This window comes from Nycticebus coucang, chromosome 4, assembly GCF_027406575.1.
Source record: "Nycticebus coucang isolate mNycCou1 chromosome 4, mNycCou1.pri, whole genome shotgun sequence".
NCBI classification, from domain to species: domain Eukaryota; kingdom Metazoa; phylum Chordata; class Mammalia; order Primates; family Lorisidae; genus Nycticebus; species Nycticebus coucang.
Window position 1 is genome coordinate 130,109,831 of NC_069783.1, and position 20,262 is coordinate 130,130,092.

A 20,262-nucleotide genomic window follows, 5' to 3' on the forward strand; every position below is an offset into this window, starting at 1 on the left:
TGAACAACAAATCCAGTGAAGAGAGAAAGAGCACTGTGGGTCAGGCGCCTCCTGCCCTTCCCTTTGCCTCCCTTACAAAGATGTGAAGCAGTCTTGTCCCTGAAGCCCGGTTGCAGGCTCATTCATCTCCCCCTGTCTCCAGCCCTACCCTAGTCCTAGGCTGGACCTGGCCCAGCCAGGGGGAACTAAGAAGGGCCAGTTTTAGTAGCTACCCATCCTAATCACCTGGCTGGATGGAGAGAAAGGGAGAGTTTGGTGGTGCAGGCTTTAGATCCGCATTCCCCCACTTGCTGGTTTGGTGACTGCACGTGTTTTCTGACCTCTCTGAGCTTTCTTGTCATCAGCAGTCAAATGCCTCGTAGGTGATTATGAAGAAACAATAATGCCCACTGCCTGGGCTTGCAGAATGTCAGGGTGCTCCCACCAGTGGGCTGGGATTTTGGTATGTTTCTGATGCTTGGGCATGGGGTACATACCTGATGCTTGATTAATATTTTAACATTTGTTATTTGACTTTAGAAATTCAACCCAAAAATCTTCAAAAAGAAGCAGAAGAATGGGAGTTCTGCGAAGCCCAGCTGCCCGTACTGCTGCTGTGCTGTTGGCAGCAAGGACCGCTCGCTCTCTGTCTGGGTGAGCCCCACCCTGAGCTTTGCTGCAGGGCGGGAACGATGGGCTGAGAAGGTAGTGAGCCTGGAGGCCTTGAGGGAAAGAGAGACCCAGGGCTGCTGGTGATAGAGTGTACTGCCTACCTATGCCTGGGTCAGCTCCTCCCTGAGCGACAGCAGACTCTCCTGCTGTCCTGGAAGGAAGCACTGGGGACTGGACCTGGGCCAGCCCGGAGAGGCCATCCTGACCCCCTGCCAGAGCAGTTCTTGCAGCACCAGACTCAGGCACACTCAGTGGGTGGTCAGTGACACAGGCAGTGTGTTGCGTTTGGTTCCTAATAGAATAATCTTATTGACATTTGACATGTGTAAAGCTCCTTCATTGCAGCTTGGTGAAGCTGGTGAAACACACTCTTGTGTGTTTATAACCATTGTCACCACTGCCTAGAACACTCCTCATCCCTGAACACTGTGCTCTGCCCCACCCAGGCACCCATCCCATGGCCTCTTGTCACGTGATTTTGGTCTGCTCTTAGACTTCATGCAGACACACTGGGGTGGTGTTTACTGTTCTGTGTCTTGTGTTTCTTTGCGTGGCATAATGTTTTCGAGACTCGTATGTTGCTACACTAAACAGTGGCTTATTCCTTGCCATGGCTGTGTAGTATTCACTCCGTGAATATTCCACAGTTTGTTTGTTCTCCTGTTGGTCGACATTAGGGTTGTTCCAGTTTTAAGATGTTAAGACTAAAGCTGGTATGAATACTCTGCACACGTCTCTTTGCAGACAGGTTTTCATTTCTTTCTAATAGTAGTGTTAGTCTCTCTATGAGCTGCCCCACGTGTGTCCCTCTGCTTGGATTCTAGCCCTTCCAGAACCCACTTCTGCTGTGTCTTCTCTTTTGCTGGCTGTCTTTATATAAAGCCTATTAGACCACAGTGTGCTCTGGAGGCAGGGACCACTCTGGATGTGTATTTTTATTTTTTTTGGAAATAAGAGTCTTGTTCTGTCACCCAGAATAGAGTACAGTTGTGCAGTCATAGCTCACTGCAGTCATGAACTCCCTGTGTTCAAGTGATCCACCTCAGCCTTTCTAGTAGCTAGGACTTCAGACACCCACCACCATACCTGGCTAATTTTTAAAATTTTTTTATAGAGACAGCATCTCACTATGTTGCCCCGTTTGGTCTCGAACTCCTGGCCTCAAACAGTCCTCTTGCCTTGGCCTCCCAAACTGCTGAGATTACAGGCATGAGTCACCTCGCCCGGCCTAGGATGCACATTTTTGGTAGGCCTTGGTTTCACAGTTTGAGATCTCAGCACCTGCTGTTTGAATAGAATTGAAAATGCCTTAAATGTCAGCAGAAGTTCTGACCAAGGCTGCTAGGCTGGTCTCATTAACTGAGCTGAGTGCACAGAAAAGGCTTCCAGTAATTCCATTAACCTTGGTGCCTCTTTCCCTTCAGCTCACGTGTCTGAAGCGGCCACTGGTGGTCATCCATGAGCTGTTTGACAAATCCATCATGGATATTTCCTGGTAAGGTGGATTCTGGTTATGGTTCATAGGCTGAGATGCTGAAACAGGAGACCTCCTGGATGTGCTTAAGGTCAAGCGGCACAGTAGCGCAGACACAGAGGGTGCCCTTTGCATGTGACTTGGGAGTGAGGCTGTGCACCCATTGCTGTGGTGATGTGTAATGTAGGATTTGCCGTGAGAGATGCCTCCTCAGGATGTGTCTGAGATGAGGAGCATGATGAGGTGTCATTCTGTCACCCATGAACCAAAACGAGCTTTCTGCTTCTCAGTGACTTCATTTAGATGGATACTTCCTGGAAGTGTGTGTTTTTAATGGTTTCAAAAATAAGATAAATGAAATTGAAAATTCTTACAGAACATATGGTCCAAGATGCTTTGTACATGTGCTTAGAATTAGAGGATGCCAGGACCCTTGGGAGCAGTTGTCGCCCCACCATCCTCAGGCACAGAAGGGGACCGTCTCTAAAGTACTGTCCCGACCAGTGCTGAGGCATGGACATCTGCCTCAAGCTCCTGCTCCCAGGCCGCTGACGGCCATGTCTTTCAGGACTCTGAATGGACTGGGCATCCTGGTGTGCTCCATGGATGGCTCTGTGGCATTCCTTGACTTCTCCCAGGATGAGCTCGGAGATCCCCTGAGTGAGGAGGAGAAGGTAGGCTGGTGTCCCACGTGCTGCCACAGGCTCTGGGGCCACAGAACTAACTGTGAGAGCCCTGATTGGATCCTCTTGGGGTATACAAGAAGTTTGATGAGTGTTTAACTTTTATAGATTGTAACCCTTATGTTCTTAGATATTCATGTCAGAAACAAGCCCCAGAATTAAGAATAAAGCTGTTTTGATTGATGATGACTTCCATATATACATACGTTCCTTAGAAAGCCGAACCAAAAAAATAAATGAAATTAATAAACGGTTTGGGGCATCTCTTCTTGAGCTAATAAAGCCACCTTCTGGGAGGCTTTTGCCCTGGAATAGAGTTGAGGTGACACCCCAGGGTTCCTGCCCACATCACTCTCCCCATTATAATAGCAATGTACTGGTCATCTATTAGCATTTACTGTATGCCAGGCTCCGGGCCCTGTAGTTTACATGTATGATTTCATTTAAATGACACAGAATTCTTCAAGGCAGGGCTCATTCACTTCATCAGTGAGGTGACTAAGCCTCATAAACAGCAGGGCCCTTTGCCCTGACCACATGTAACCCTTAAGTGGGAATTGTGAATCAGGCTGCTGCCTTTGGACCAGGCCTCCTCTGCTCTGCCCAAGGCAGTGGTACCAGTGTGCCTATCTGCAAGGCTTTGAGAAAGGCCCTGCTCTCCCTACACAGACCTAGAATCTTGCTGGTTCTGTGGATGGGCCTTTGCCAGCATATGACAGGATGTATCTGTTTATCTAAAGGAGCTCTGTGAAAGCTGCCTGTCTGCTTTCTCTGCAGTGACATGGTTGCTGCCAGAAGCTCCCTTTTAAGCTATTGTAACCACCTTCTAAAACGCAAAGCCCTGGGGGGTAGAGGCCTGCCTTGCTGACTGCACCTTCAACAGGGCCTGGCAGCCCATTATTTTTCCTAAAGGAATGAATATCTCAGTGGCCTCAGATCCCTTGGGACAGCTTTGAGCCTCCTTGGAGTCGGGCAGACTATGTAATGACCACATCCAGCTTGACATTCCCAAGTCACAGGCAGGGACCTGTGTTTGAGGAACACTAGAGAACCTTGGTAGGAGGACAGACTCAGACAGGAGCCTAAGTGGCGGGGGAGGGAGTAAGTTCCAGAGCACCTCTTCTGGAAGGCCACACTCCCACCTGCTCTGTTGTTGGCACATTCTATGTGAGTCTCTTCTCCTCACACCCTCATGCACACCACTCACTCCCTTCTGCTGGGTACTCCATTCCTGCTCTCGTGGGGCCCCTATCCAGCTTATGGCACAGGACTGCTAAGGCCTAGGAGGAGGGGAGGATGAGGACATGCTGAGGGCGGGGGCACACACGAGAGTGTTTCCACGTCTGCTGTGCCAGGCCTTCCCCTGCTCACAGAGATACTGAATGGGTCTGGGGGAACCTCTCATCAAGGAGCTGACGTGTCTGGTCAGAAGCACTGACAGCAGACGCTTCCTCCAACTATCTGATTTCCAAAGATGTTCAGGGTCCTTGGATATTTAAGAACTTTAAGTTAGCAGTGTCAGTGTCGTCCTTTCAGTTGAAGCAATGGGGATTGCATTTGTTCTGCATCAGACTTGTGGGAGGCCATAAGCATGGAGGAAGGGTACAAGACGCCAACAGGGTGGGCAGGATGCGGTGGGAGGCAGTGGAGAGCGGGTGTCAGGGGCTTTGCACTCTCAGAGCAGGAGGGCCTTGCTGGTGGGCAGTCCTGGCACACCGGTGCTCATGCCTGCATGTCGCATCTCTCCCTGCTTCCCCCAGAGCCGCATTCACCAGTCCACCTATGGCAAGAGCCTGGCCATCATGACTGAGGCCCAGCTCTCCACAGCCGTCATCGAGAACCCTGAGATGCTTAAGTACCAGCGGAGGCAGCAGCAGCAGCACCAGCTGGACCAGAAGGGTGCCACAGCCAGAGAGCCAGGCTCGGCCACCTCCGTCGCAGGTGTCGTCAATGGGGAGAGTCTGGAAGACATCAGGAAGGTGAGAGCTCAGGCACGTAGCACTGAGGGCACGGGCACATGCTCAGGGACAGGGCACAGACATGAGTGGTAGTGAGGAGGGTGTGTGCTGAATCTGGCCCAGGTCCCACTGGTCAGCCAGCGCAGGGCAGCACTGGTCCCTCGTCCACAGCTGCATGCGGCGGTAATGCAGCCTGATCACCTTGATCAAAGGCCTCCTGTCCCAGGGAGCCCTAGAGCAGGCCATGTCTTACCAGAACTTCCAAAGTTTAACCTGCTTGCCGTTCTAGGAAATTCTAGATGCTAAGAACAGTGGGTACTTTCACTTCATCTGAAGCCCATGTTTCACATGGGGGATTGGAAGTGGGCAGGAACAGGTTAGCACATGAGATCCCCAAGGAACTTAAGCCATCTCCAAGAGCTTGCACGTTGGCAGACCTCCCCCAGTGACTCAGACAATGTTTGAGTGGTCACCCTTGGTTCTGAGCCTTTTGTGGAAGAGGGATTTTGTGACAAAAGTCAGTTTGAAAATCCCCAGCTCAGAGACAAGAGCGTGGTTCATCAGTTCTGTAGTCTCTTCACTAGCCCCAGAGCTGTGGATCCCCAGCCTGCTGTGTGCTCACCACCCCGAGCCTGGGTGCCAGCTCTGTGGCCCTTGTGAGAGAGAGGAAGGTGCCATCCTTTATGGTGCAGGGAGGTGAGCACGTGCCTGATAGAAAAACCTTGTTCTTGGATCCGGTGGCTTGGTGTAGTTGTGCCAGGAGACTTAGAAAGGGAAGTTAGAATACATTCTCTTAGAATCCTTATTTTGTTTAAACCTACTGATTTGGGGTATAATTGAAATACAAAAAGGTATACATGTTGAATGTGTACAGCTAAACAATGAGCCCAGACACAAAGAGGACAAACACAGCATGCCACTTACAGGAGGAATCTAGCAGAGTCAGACTCAGAGGCAGAGAGTAGAATGGTGGGTGCCAGTGCAGGGGAGACGGGCATCAGTCCACGGCACACGATGAATGAGTCTGGAGTGTCCCTACAGTTAACAGTGTCCTGCACACTTCAAAGTAAGCTAAGGGTGTAGATCTCATCACCAGGGAAAAGGAAGCTTGATTTTTTTAATATTTGAATAGTTGGCAGCAACTTTTTCATTCCTTTATGTGACTCTTTCTTGTCAGAATCTTTTGAAGAAACAAGTTGAGACTCGGACAGCAGATGGTCGGAGAAGAATCACGCCTCTCTGCATAGCACAGCTGGACACTGGGTACTCATTCATTCACCGAGCTTTCTGTGACCTTGTCTGGGGAGGCCTTCCTCTCTCTTTTCACCAGTTAGCACTTTCACAGTTAGGGTCATCACTGGCCCGGTGGGCCAACCTGACTGATAAGATTGTGGAAGTAAGGGAGTTAAGCCCGCCCAGCTTCCCTCCAAGCCCAGTGCTCCTAGCAGAGCCCTTGTGCCTACCTGACTCGTGTGAGGGCTGAGATGGCCGGCAGGAGGCCCCCTTTGCAGGGACAGCATATCTTCTGGACTGCACTGTTGGCAGGGTGCTAGAGGACACGGGGAAAACAATCAGACTGATTTTTCTTTCTTTTTTGTCCTTTTATGGCTACGTTTTCTGGTTAGAAAGGTATATATAAACATTGTTGGAAGCGTAGAAAATGGCAAAAGCTCAAAGAAGAAAAAAGCATTATTGTCCATAATCCAGTCTTTCAAATATAATCACTGTTAACATTTTGGTATCTGTATTCCAGTCTTTTCCCCACTTGTTACTGTATCTTGACCATTTGTTCGTTTTAATAAATAGTCCTTGAAGCATTCCCTTGCTGATTATCCAGGTTCCTGACCTACACACGTACCGTGATTTACTCAACCCACCCGTTAACTGGGGACTTTCAGTTTATCTAGTTTTTCGTGACCATAAATGAATCTTGGAGCACAATCTTATCCCGTGACTGTTCTCACGGGATAATTCCTAGAAGTGGAATTGCTGGGTGGACAGTAGGTCTCTGAGACACATGTCCCTGTGGGGGATAGAAAGCCAGGAATAGACTCATTTACCCTGTGCCATCATCGCAGCATTTTTATTGGTCATTCTCCTCAAAACAATGTATGTCAATTAGAAAAGTAATAAGGCCCCAAGGGAAAGAAACTCTGGGCTTTACACTCATTCAGCCAGTCAGCTCAGACAGTTCCTTACAGAGCCATATACAGTCATCATCTTCGTTTTGTAGTTGTTCAGCCTGCGCTATTCCAGAGCTTCCTTGAACTGTGAAGAACCTTTCACTCATATGATGTGCTGATCCAGCCTCCTTAAGTGAGGTGTGCAGGCTCTGAGGCCCCAGAGAGCAAAGACCTGGCTGAGTAGAGACCGGCTCCTCCAGAACAGTGATTTTCCTTTGATTAAGCCTTTTTCCATTGTAAACCTATAGGATTACAGGAGTAATGCTACCTGCCTACTTTCTACTAGGACCAAGTGAGTCCAAGTGTGAGAATGTGCCCTGAACACTTGCTGCCCAGGGAGGGCCAGCAGGAGGGAGGCAATGGTGCCCCTGTCCTGTGGCTTCTTCCAGGCCTCACCTGGGAGAGGGCAGAAGAGGCCACCTGCTGGCCTTGAGCCCACTTTCTGCCATGGGGTGCGTATTCCTGGAACCAGGATTTGATTCCTTCTGTCCTAAAGGCTTTTCTCCCTCCTGATTCTCATGTTCTAACAAGTCTTAACAAGCAACGAGATAGGTAATGTTACCTTAGCTAATTAAGAAAGAAGAGAAGCGTGAATATTTGAAGTAGTTGTAAGTGGGAGATTGTCATAGATACAGAATAAATCAAAAGAATGAGACAACTCTATGCTAAATTTGAAAGTAGATGGCTTTGAAGAAAATGAAGTCACTAAATTGGAAAAATTATTGTAGAAGAAATAGAGGACACAATCAAAGAGTTAACTCAGAGCCACCCGACCACACAGGCTCATAGGGACACTCTGAGAGACGCCTAAGGGTCAGGTAACTTTCATTTAAAATGTTCTAGTTTGTAGAGAAGAAACTTGTGAATTATTTTTGGAAATGAACATAATATATCAAAATGTTAACAAAGGTAGAGCATAATAAATCCTGTATCATTCTTATTGTGGATGTCAGTGCAAAATCCTACAAAAACTGTAACAAACAGAACCGGTTTGTTTCAGGAAAGCAAAGAGGTTCAAATTTTGGGAAACCATTAATTTACCAAAAAGAAAAAGGAATAGATTGTATAGTAACCTCTATATAGATGCCTAAAAGGTATTTTGATAAAAGTAACATTGTTCTGATTTAAAATGAGAGAGTAAATGGATGCTTTCTTAACTTGATAAATTATCTTATTTCAAGTTAAATTAAAAAATGAAACAAATGCTCATTCCTGTGACTATAATTAAACATTCTTGTAGACATTCCAGGCTATATAGTCAAGAGAAAGAATAAATTGGAAAGGAGGATGTAAAATAAATCATTGTTTCAGGATGATATGCTATGTGAGAGCATCTGCTGGAAAAAGCACAATAGACAGTAAAAGGAGCATCATGTGGCTGGATACAGTCAGCACGGGACCAGGTAGCACCAACTCCCTTTAGCACGCATACAGAAAGAAACCACATTCATTAATGCCTGCAGTGTGACGAGAAATTCAGATCTCAATGAAGAGCATGTTCAAATGCTACCCAGAGACCTAAATGAAAACTCAAAAAAAATAATAGAAATGCATATCCCATTGATTAGCTAGGGCAGCATCGTAAAGACATTAGTCCTCCCATAACCTGTAAATTTAACATGAACCAATGCAAATAACCATAAGTCACCTTGTGTGACTCTGAAGTTATGTGGAAAAAGAAATAGCAATTCCTTTTTAGAGAAAACTCCTGAAGAAGATTAATCAGGAAAAACTAGCCCCACCGGAAATTAAAACTTAAAGGCTATAATACCCAAAACAGTGAGACAGTGACCCATGAACAGACAGAACGGTACAGTATAACAGAATGTCCAGCACAGGCCCGGGTAAGCATGTATGAAAGTGTAAAGGTAGCACGTTACATCACTGAGGAAACATTAGCTAATTCAGTCAATGAATGGTGCCCTCTAGAAACAGAGTTGGATCCCAGCCTCATACCTTATAAGTTAGATATATTCTGAATAGCTCAGAGATTGTTTCTTTTCTAATGTTTAACTTTTTTGTTGTTTGAAATATTTTTGTTTAAAATTTTAGAAGAGCCCATGGAGGAATATTTTTGTAATCTTAGAAATAAAGTCTTTTCTACAAATAACGCAAAATTTAAACTACAAAAAATTAAGTTTTTGCTGTGTATTTTTTGAAAAAAATAATACCATAAAGAGTTAAAACACAGTATCCTGGAGAAAATATTTCCTGCTCAAATAAGGAATTTTTAAAATATATAAATTAAATAAAATATTTAAATAGTTCTTGCAATCAGTAGTATAGACCAATAACCAAATAGAGAACAATAGGCAAAGGATATGAACAAACACTTCACACAAAAGGCATCAAATGTTACTATATGAGGCGGCGCCTGTGGCTCAAAGGGGTAGGGTGCTGGCCCTATATGCTGGAGGTGGTGGGTTCAAACCCAGCCCCAGCCAAAAACTGGAAAAAAAAAAATGTTACTATATGAAAAAATTTCAGCATCACTCACATCAAAATTAAAACTGTGATAAGAGAGCTGCACTTTTTATCTGTCAGATCATCATGTGTCAAGAAATTTGATAAAATTGTACGGCTTATGGGGAAACAGGCACTCATGGGGACAATCCACATAGGTGGGTTGTCATTTAAATTTCTGAGGAGGACACTTTAGAAATACTTATCCAAAAACAGCAGTGAGCACTTCATTTGCTACTACAGTTCCACTTCTAGGAATTTATCTGTGCATATGTGAATCATAGGTATAATGACAATTACTATGACGCTGGGCTATTTTGTGTTCTGAGCGTGGGCTACATTAAGGGCTTTAGTCCTGACAGCAGCCCCATGGGGAGAGTCCTGGCATTTTCTATTTTCCAGACTGGAGTCTAAAGCCCAACAGAGTAGTTACAGTGCCCAAGGTCATGAGCTTACGAGTTGCAAAGAAAGTAGACCTGGCTGGTCTGGCCAGGGACCTGGGTCTTAACACTGCAATACCTTGGCCCTTCTTGCAGTAGCTTCTGGCATAAGAAAAGGTGGGAGTCAGCCCTGTGGTTCCTCAGTAGAGGCTGGGTCATATAAATTTTGGCACATCCACCTAGTGGCTCGCTGCATGGCCCTTCATGAAAGGGAGGCTCTTTGTGTGTGTGCACTTGCTTTCTTCTGAGACGCGCTTACCCGGGTAACACCTCTGAGGTCAGGGTGCGACACACAGTCAAAAGCGCTGGCAGTTCTAATTAGTAACATTGTTATTTTCCTTAGTGGTACATGTGGTTCTCCCTCTTAGATTGAATTAAGTATAACATACTAAGTAATTTTCATTTTCTCTTTCTGTAACTTTCCAAATTTTCTACCGTGAAAACATACTGCCTTGGGACTCAGAAAAAAGAGTGTATAAAGTTGTGGCTGTGCCATCTGACTTGTGAGGCTGACTTTTGTTCTTGCTTGATGACAGGGACTTCTCCACGGCATTCTTTAACAGCATCCCCCTCTCGGGCTCCCTGGCGGGTACCATGCTCTCCTCTCATAGCAGTCCGCAGCTACTGCCACTGGACTCCAGTACCCCCAACTCCTTCAGCGCCTCGAAGCCTTGCACAGAGCCTGTGGCAGCCACCAGTGCCAGGCCTGCAGGCGATTCTGTCAATAAGGACAGGTCAGTGGGCGCCAAGCCTTGTTCCTGTCCCTGGGGAAAGTGCAGGTTTGCACATGGTTTGTCACAAAACTGTCGCAAGAGAATTTCATTCTATTTGTACTTTGTGGCCCCTTCAATGAAAAAAGAAAGAAATGCTTGATTTCACATCGGGCCTGCCTGGAGGGGAGAACTTACTCAGGTGAGTCTCTGACACTTCACAAAGAGGGATTTCACGGCCCACTAAGGATCAGGCTGAGGCCGGGGACCTGCCATGATGCGCTGCCCACCACAGAGTCAGCCCCACCTTCTGACAGATGGGAGCTGGAGGTTGCACTACATTTTGGGAGCCTTGGCCTGTGCGCTGTGGAGCACATGGCCCCACCATTCATCCCAGGCAGAATGGGAGGGCACAGACTCAGAGAGCTTTTGTCTTCACAGACCTTTACCCAGGAAGCAAGTTAGAAGTCAAAAAGGACCAGGCAGGCTTGGTTAAGAGCCAGAGTGAAGGTTTGCCCAGCGCCTGCTCCGGGCTGCACTCTGCTGGGCCCAGGTGTGCACAGGGGGTTGACCGGTGGGCCCCCCTTATCCCCAGAGTATGTAGGCTGGTGGGGAGGAAGCAGCCATGGGGTTGAAGACGGCTGCTTGGGTCCTCTGGGTGGAAATGGCTGGCCATCTGAAGAGAGGGTCAGTGTGTAGGTCTCAGGGAGACATCTTCAAGGGTGCCCCACCCAGGTCCCATACGTAGTAGTACAAGCCAGCCAGGGGAAGAAGGGTGGAGAATGGGGACGACTGCAAGAGCAGCATCCCAGGCCCCTCAGGAGGGGCCACGAAGGCAGGAGAGAGTCTGGGCTTTTCCCCACAGTGGACACATAACATGGCTTTGGGACTTGCATTTTAGAAAGATGGCTCCAGTGTGCCTTGGTGCCCCAATTCAACTACCCCCAGCACACACAACTGGTACCAGTAGGGATGGGGTGTTGTGTTACCAAAGCCTCCTACTTCAGGGTGCTAGCATCCTGGCCATGGGGGCAGGCACCGAGCATCAGGTGTCACTGCCCTGACGAAACTGTGAGGGGGGATGGGAAGAAAAAGACTGAGCAGCAGACCAGTGAGTGAGCAAAGTGTGTAGGAAGCAGGTCTGGGAAGACGTGGGTCTGTGATGGTGCCAGATCTGAAAACTGGGGGAGTTGTCCCTCCAGATCCTGGTGGCCACAGGTTATAGGGGAGGAAGAAGAAAGGGCTGTCCAGGGTGTGGCTTCCAGGCAGATGAAGATGGAGGTGTTAGCCTGGATGTGGTCAGCAGGAGGCCCAGTAGTTTCGGTCCCCAGTGTATAGAATGGGCTTGGCATGGAGAATGGGCTGGGCACACTTGTGTCTGGGCTCTCCTCTTCCCCCCTACTTTTTAATTTTTTTGCAGTTCTTGGTCAGGCTGGGTTTGAACCTGCCACTTCCAGCATATGGGACTGGTGCCCTACTCCTTTGAGGCACAGGTGCTGCCCAGGGCCCCCTTTTTCTAATGAATAGAAGGGAAAAGCTGTGGGGTGAGCACTTGGAGCAGAGTGCTAAGAATTTGTCATTATCACAGTCAGGGTTAGGAGGGGCCGTCCAGGACAGAGGATGATTGACTGAGGATGAAGACCAGCAACTGACCAGGGCTTTAGGACTCCTGCTGGGGGCATTTCTCATCAGACCTCTTGTCGAAATGGGATAGCCTGCTGGTTGGAGTGGTTTGGGGTTGACATGCTATCTATATTGAGGTTGTGGAGAAAGGGCTGTATGGTTAGAGAAAAGGTTTGTAAGAACCACTTTCTAGGCCTTCTGCCCCCAAAAGCTCTCAGAACACAGAGGGGCAAATTGAATGCATTTGTTCACAACCTTTGCAGGCAGCCAAACTTCCAGAATTTTAACATATAAAAATTTTAGCTACTCGGGAGGCTGAAGCAAGAGAATCACTTAAACCCAAGGGTTTGAGGTTGCTGTCAGCTATGACGCCACGGCACTCTACCGAGGTCAACATAATGAAACTCTGTCTAAAAAAGTCAGGGGTAGTAGAATATATATCAGATAATTTGGTCTATTTTGTCTAAGTTTGCTAATGTGTCATTTTCAGTAGACCCCAAGTAATGCAAACCCTGGCCCTCCAGGTCCCGTAAGGATTGTGCTTGACACGTCTCCTGTCTTCTTCCTTCCCAGTACGAATGCTACCTCTACTCCTGCTGCGTTGTCGCCTTCCGTGTTAACTACCCCATCCAAGATCGAACCCATGAAAGCATTTGACTCCCGGTTCACAGAGCGGTCCAAAGCCACGCCAGGTGCTCCTGCCTTGACCAGCATGACTCCAACAGCCGTCGAGAGGTAGGTGGTAGCTGCAGGAGCGCAGGGGGACCATGGGCAGCAGCCACATTCCAACCAAGCAGCCTGCTCTCCAGCAACAGGGGCAAGACTATAGGGCTCTTACTGAGCCACCAGCCCCAAGAAGCAAGGAGTGGATGCTGAAAGTGGGAGGGTAGCAGAAAGGAGCCCTAGGAAGAGGAAACAGGGCAAAGGAACCCCAACGACAAAGGCGCAGGCCAGTGAGTATAGTCTGTACCGAGAACAATGGCCTCATTCAGATGGAACCCTGAGTTGCCTTGAAGAGGAGCAAGGGATTGGTTAGAGCAGTGGTTCTCAACCTTCCTAAGGCCTCCTAATGCCGCAACCCTTTAATACAGTTCCTTATGTTGTGGTGACCCCCAACCATAAAATTATTTTCGTTGCTACTTCATAACTGTAATTTTGCTACTGTTATGAATTGTAATGTAAATATCTGATATACAGGATGTATTTTCATTGTTACAAAGGGGTCACGACCCACAGGTTGAGAACCCCTGGGTTAGAGAGATGGGAGGCTCTGATGTTGTTACATAGTGGAAGTAGTGACCTTGTGCTCAGAAATTGACCAGAGGTAGAAAGCTGAGATGAAAGTGATGTAGGTGAGGTCTCTGTGAATTCAGGTGGGCTTCAGAACTCTTGCAGACTCCACACTACACCAAGTCATATGGGCTGTACTTGTTTATTCTTGGAGGTCAGGAGCATGCCCTCTTGAGGTGGTCACATCGGGCGTGTGCAGCCTCTGTCTCCTGTGAGGGCCCTCCGTCCAGTCCTGCTCACTGTGCACCCCAGTGAGTTGGAAGCTTGGGGAGGAGAAATGGGCTGGGCCGGAGGCTTCAGAGCTGTCTTCCAGGGGTTGCCTCCTATTTCAAGGTGAACAGGGCTTGGCAGCCCTGGGAAGACACTCCTTAGTCTATGCCACTATCAACTAAGTACTAGGACGTTGGCCGGAGACTCTTGCAGTAGCCACACAGTCAGCAGGTACCCAGTGAAAGGATATTTGAGGCCTGTCTGTGCAGTAGATGGTGACTTGGAACTAACACCACAGTGTGCTGTGTTGTTCCCGGGGATTTGCCTGTGATCTCAACTGCGTGTCTGGGCAGAATTTATTTTCTTTAGAGAACAGCCCCTTCAAGCTAGCGTGGGAGGACTCTCCCTGAAAGGCTGTTGCTGTTGCTATGAACTTGGCATGGAACCTTGTACTATACTCTGTAATCATGTTTATTTTAGTATAAAAGTGGATCTAAAAACCTAAATATTTTGAAATGCTCGATTATATCCAACTCATATCCCTGACCTGAAATGTACGACTAGTTCACAAGAAATTAAGGGCAGTCCTAGGATCCAAAATCAAGAGTGAACAAAAAACCCAGAGCAGTGGACAGGACCACACTGAGGACACTGGGCTGGGGGGCTGCTGACCTGGTGACCAAGGACCTCTAGTTCTAATGGCCGCACTGAATTGAGACAGAGCCTTGGGCCTGATCTATGTGGGGGTCCAACTGCTTGATAACGGACAGCTCCAGGGTGAAGCTAGCACGAGAAAAACACAGCTGGCAGCACAGGAACACAGCGTGGAAGTCGGGAGGTCACAACCTGCCCTTGAGGTTAAGAAAACAGTCTTCCCTACGATTTTATAACCATTAGCCTGTCCTTATGTGGATTCAGGGTCCATAACACTACCTATGTTGTGTAGAAATCACCAAGCCAAGAAGTGAACACAGGTCAGGTGCAGCAGCTCTCAGCACTTGGGGAGGCCAAGGCTAGAGGGCAGCTTGAGGCCAAGAGTTTGAGACCAGTCTGAGGAACATAGTGAGACTCCTCCCCCATCTCTATAAAAAACTTAAAAGATGGTGATGGCCGGGCGCAGTGGCTCACATCTGTAATTCTAGCACTCTGTGAGGCTAAGGCAGGTGGATTGCCTGAGCTCACAAGTTCTAGACCAGCCTGATCAAGAGTGAGATCCCATCTTTAAAAATAGCAAGGCGTTGTGGCGGCGCCTGTAGTCCCAGTTACTTGAGGCTGAGGTGAGAGCATCACTTGAGCTCAAGAGTCTGAAGTTGCTGTGAACTGTGACCCCAGGGCACTCTACTGAGGGTAACAAAGTGAAAAATCTATGTCAAGAAAAAAAAAAAAAACCTTAGAAGGTTAGCTGTGCCTAGTGGCATGTGCCTGTAGTCCTAGCTACTCGGGAAGCTGAGCTGGGAGGATCACATTAGCCCAGGAGTTTGAGGTTGCAGTGAGTTATGACTGCACCACTGCACTCTAGTCCAGGTGGTACAGCAAGACCTTGCCTCAACAACAACAAAAAATAAATTAACACAGAGAGGATTCTGGTCCAGTAAACATCCAGAGACACTTGGCAGAGATGCACATTCATCCTGCAGGGCCATTCCCAACCCCCAGGTGTGCAGCATTCTCACTGCCTGTGTGAATGTAAAATCCAAAGTAACCAGATGCAGGAAGAAGCAGTCCACTGGGCACAGATGCCAGCAGACAGAGCAAGTGGAAGGACTTCTGTAAATTTCTGATCACAGAATTGTCAAATATGACTATAAAAGAAATAAGCTTAAAATTATTAAAGACATGAAAGACAAAATAGAAAATGTGAGGAAAGATAATATTCTGCTAACTCAAGGGGCATCAAAGAACTAAATATAAATAAAACTTTTAAAACATGGAAATTTGTTTGAACTTGGATTAAACAACTGTTTCTTAGGACGCTTAAAGCACAAGCAACTAAAGGAAAAAATAGATAAATTGGACTTCATCAAAATGAGGAACTTTTGTGCTTCAAAGGGCACTATGGATTGAAAGGAGAGCCCACAGAGTGGGAGAGAAAACTCACAACTCAGCAGTAACAAAACTAGTAACGCAGTTTCAATAGTGATTTCTCCAAAGAAGATGTATAAATGCCCCGTAAGCATATAAAGCAGCAGTTCTCAACCTGTGGGTCACAACCCCTCTTAACTGCATTAAAGGGTCACAGAATTAGAAAGGTTGAGAACCACTGAAAGAGACGCTTAACATCATTAGCCATCAGGGAAATATGACTTCACAGCCTTCTATGGTGGCTCTAGTCAGAAGATCAGATGGTCAGATAATAATTGTTGGCAAGGATAGGGAGAAATTGGAACCCTTACCCTGCTGGTGCGAATGTAAAATCATTCAGTAGTTCTGGAAAACAGTCTGGCAGTTACTTAAATGGTTAGACATACCAGATATCATATGACCCAGCAATTCTACCTGAGAGAACTGAGAACATGTTCATGCAATAACTTGTACACAGATGTTCATATTTGTACTTCTCATAGTAAGCAAAAAGTAGGAACCATCCAAATATCTGTCAGCTAATGAATGGATAAACAAAATGTGTCATATACATACAATAGAGTATAAAAAAGAATGGGGGGCCGGGCACAGTGGCTCACGCCTGTCATCCCAGCACTTTGGGAGGCCCAGGAGGGTGGATCATTTGAGCTCACAAGTTCGAGACCAGCCTGAGCAAAAGTGAGACCCCCGTCTCTAAAAACAGCCAGGCGTTGTGGCGGGCGCTTGTAGCCCCAGATACTGGGGAGGCTAAAGCAAGAGAATTGCTTGACCCCAAGAGTTTGTGGTTGCTGTGAGCTGTGACACCATGGGCGACAGAGTGAGACTCTGTCTCAAAAAAAAAAAAAAAAAAAAGAAAGTGCTCGTTGAGGAGGCTGCCCTGCTTTGCTGGCTGGTCTCTCGGGGGCATGCATTCTGAGAAGCCAAAGGACACACCTTGAATCCGGCTGCTGGAAGCACTGCCTTGACTTGCATGTCTGCGATCTTGATGCCACCAGAGTTGGTCCCTTGGCAGCTGGTCTCACAGACTGTTCAGCTGCACATATAGCACTACCAAGACCTGTAGAGTGAGGACGTCACGTTTGTCACTGTCAGCTTCTCACTGGAAAGTGGCGGTGAGTGAGCATTCACTGGGGTAACGCATCTTCCTTCTAAGGCGAGTATCTGTAGAGCGTCCAGGAGTCTGGTGCTAAATTCTAAGAGGAGGTCGAGTTGGATCCTCAGGCGAGGAAAATAAAATAAAGCAAGGCCCAGTATCTTTAACACAGGCTTTATAGAAAATGCAGAATCTTTCTTAATATGGCCGTTTTTTTACGTTGGTTCTCAAGGCAAAGCCAGGAGGAACCATTTCAGACATCATTAAGTGGAGGTTTTCCTTTGAAGCATAACACCGTGTGGTGGTCAGTAGTAGTGCTTAGGAGCCACACACACCCTGCAGTTAAGTTCCAGGGGCTGGGAGTGGTGATCTGGAGATGCGTCGTTTTTCTGAGTCTGTCTCCTCATGGGCAGAATGGAGCCCCCCGCCCCCGACTCCTGGGAGGAACCCCTACAGCACTGGGCCTACATCCTCACCCTTCCCTTGTCTCGCAGTGAGCAGCACGTTTCTGTGAGGTACCTTCCTGGTACCTCGCAGTGTTTGGGCAGTGAGGCCCCTGGAGCCTGACTGCTGTTCTCAGCCAGCTGCCTCTGGTGACTGTGGGAGCCAATTGCTAGTATACCAGGTGCAGGGCAGCAGCCCTGGGTGAAGCTGTGGGTTCTCCATTCCACCCTGCCGAAAGGCCACGTGTCAGATGCACACAGGTACTCTGGGTGAGCACTGGCACAGGCCCACACACAGGCTGGGAATATCTCGGGGTATCTGGCAGAGGTGGGAGTGGAGACTTGTAAGGGGGCTCAGAGAGAATGGAGCAGCCTAAGCTGGGGCATTGCCAAGCAAGTGCACATCACAGGCTGGCACTGAAATGAGCTCAGAGAGCAGCCAGATCGCTTGACATTGCTGTGACATTTTTAGTGTATTTTACGAAAGTAGACTTATACAAAAGTCTGACTTTTTCTTCCATGTTTCACATTTAATAAGATTCTTCCATTTTAATGAATGTAACTGTTTGAAGTCAGTTTCAACCAGGAAAAATTATTTTACAAAAAATTAGAATAAGCTAATATTCTATTTCTATATCCAGAACATCTGGAAGAGAATGCATTTTTTACTATTAAAGAAGTTTATTTAACCTAAAAACGTAATATGAAAATGTATATGGCCAAATTCTTACATCACAGTAGTAAAACAGGCCCTTTGGAAAAGCAAAGATCTGACTTTTGTGGGGAGGGGAGATAGGGTGTTGCTCTCTTGCTCAGGCTGCAATTCAGTGGTGTCATCATAGTAACCTGAAACTGCTAGACTTCAGGGATCCTCCTGCATCAACCTACTGAGTAGCAGGGACTACAGGCATGTGCCACCACTCCTGGATAAATTTTTTTATTTGTTTGGTAGAAATGAAGTCTCGTTATATTGCCCAGGGTTGTAAGTGATCCTCCTGCCTTGGGCACCTGAAGCTCTGGGATTACAGGTGTGAGCCATTGTGCCCAATCATGGTCTGGTATATTTTTAAATGGATTTTAAAAGTACCCAGACGTGAATGCTTTGCCCTGTGAGGGAACTGGCTCTTTGGTTTTACAGAGCAGACAGGAGCTTCTGGGTTTTCCCAGGTTTTCACATGGGTGCAAATGGAAAGACTCCAGGATTCTCTACAGTGGTACACCTGCTCACCTTTACCTGGGGCACCCAGAAGGGAGAACGGCCAAAGGCAGTGCCTAGCAGAGGCTGGCAGGCTCGGGCAATGACCCGACCTGCTGGTGAGCAGAAAGAGTGGGGTGAGAGGAGGGCTCTGGGCACTAGGCCGGAGTGTTCTTCATGGTATGAGCTGAGCTGCTGGTCAGCAGGGAGCATGGGGGTGAGTGGAGGGCTCTGGGCACTAGGCCGGAGTGTGCTTCATGGTGAGCACTGGAGGGCGTCAGTTCAGTGATGGTGCCTAGACTCCGTCAGTCTGCCATGTCCACAGATGTCTTAGCCTTACGAGAAAGAACATTTATCCGCCTTCTCCAAAAGAGAAGCCTTAGGTGAATGGGTTATCAGTTATGGAGCCTCTCATTAATATTTATGAAGACTGAAATACCGTCGGCCCTCCATATCTGTGATTCTGTGTCCATGAATTCAGCCAATTGCAGATCAAAAATATTGGAGGGAGGCTGGTCCAAGTGCTGTGGTGTTTATATGTAATTGATCACAAGCAGTTACAGATTTCTTTGTTCATTCTTCACTCCCACTGCTTAACTTGCCTAGTCTAAAAAGAAAGAAGAGAAAAGAAAAAATACTTGAGGGGGACCATTCTACAAAGTTCCAAAAAGCAAAACTTGAGTTTGCCACATGTTGAGTACTACTTTGAATCTGTGCAGATGAAGTGATTTTTAGGCAATGTATTAAATGTTGTAAGTAATCTAGGGATGACTTAAAGCGTACAGGAGGCTATACATAGGTCATTTGCAAATAGTACATCATTTTATATAAAGGACCTGAGCATCCTCAGATTTGCATATCTACAAGGAGTCCTGGAACCAAACCACCATGGATACTAAGGGGCAACTGCACTTTGGACACATAGTTCAGGTGAAGTTGTTTGAAAGTATGGTTAGTGGTCAGATTCAGTGGCTCACACCTGTAATTGTGACATTTTGGAGGGCTGAGGTGGGAAGATCTCTTGAGGCCAGACATTTGAGACCAGCCTTGACAACACAGTGAGACCTATGTCTCTCAAAAATTAAAAAAAAAAAATACCCAGGTATGATGGCATGCACTGGGATGCTTTAAGGCTGCAGCGAACTATGATCTTACCACCTACTGTACTCCAGCATGGACAACAGAGTAAGACCCTGTCTCTAAAATAAAGATTAGTATATAAATAAATGAAATCAGAAATGAAAAGGGGGCTTTACTACCAACTTTAGAAAAAGGACTTTGAAGGTATGCTATTTCATTGTATACCAATAGACTAGAAAACTTAGATGAAATGGACAAATTCCTAGAAAGACATATACTACCAAACTGACTAAAGAAGTAGATTCTATGAATAGACCTATAACAAATACAGAGTTTGAATTAGTAATTAAAAAACTACCCATGAAGAAAAGCCCAAATTAAATTGTTTATTGCTGATACATAGACAAGCAATTGGCTTTTGTACATTAACCTCATATCCTGCAACCTTGCTATACTCTCTCATTAGTGCCAGGTTTTTGTCGTTGTTCGTTCTTGGATATTTTCTATAAAAACAATGTCTTTTGTGGCATTTTTCTCCTTTCCCAATCTTTATACCCATCCCATCCCTTTTCTTTCTTTCTCATGTTATTGCATTAGCTAGGACTTTCAGTACTGTGTTACATAGGAGTGGTCAGAAGGGATGTCCTTCTTATTCACAGGAGAAAGTCTTCTAGTTTCTTACCA

At 46.8% G+C, this 20,262-nt stretch overlaps 1 protein-coding gene across 4 annotated transcripts in view; it reads left to right on the top strand.

The window, feature by feature from the left end:
* The window catches only part of LOC128583337 (protein HIRA), a 106,248-nt gene that overhangs the window by 40,646 nt on the left and 45,340 nt on the right, over positions 1-20,262 (top strand). For 3 of the 4 annotated variants that reach the window (XM_053587510.1, XM_053587513.1, XM_053587514.1), the window contains 7 exons: positions 520-633; positions 2,076-2,146; positions 2,670-2,799; positions 4,569-4,787; positions 5,944-6,029; positions 10,389-10,586; positions 12,759-12,920. In XM_053587510.1, the coding sequence (XP_053443485.1) occupies positions 520-633; positions 2,076-2,146; positions 2,670-2,799; positions 4,569-4,787; positions 5,944-6,029; positions 10,389-10,586; positions 12,759-12,920 (980 nt within the window). The remainder of the gene's footprint in view (positions 1-519; positions 634-2,075; positions 2,147-2,669; positions 2,800-4,568; positions 4,788-5,943; positions 6,030-10,388; positions 10,587-12,758; positions 12,921-20,262) is intronic. The other variant, XM_053587512.1, reaches the window with a different exon arrangement.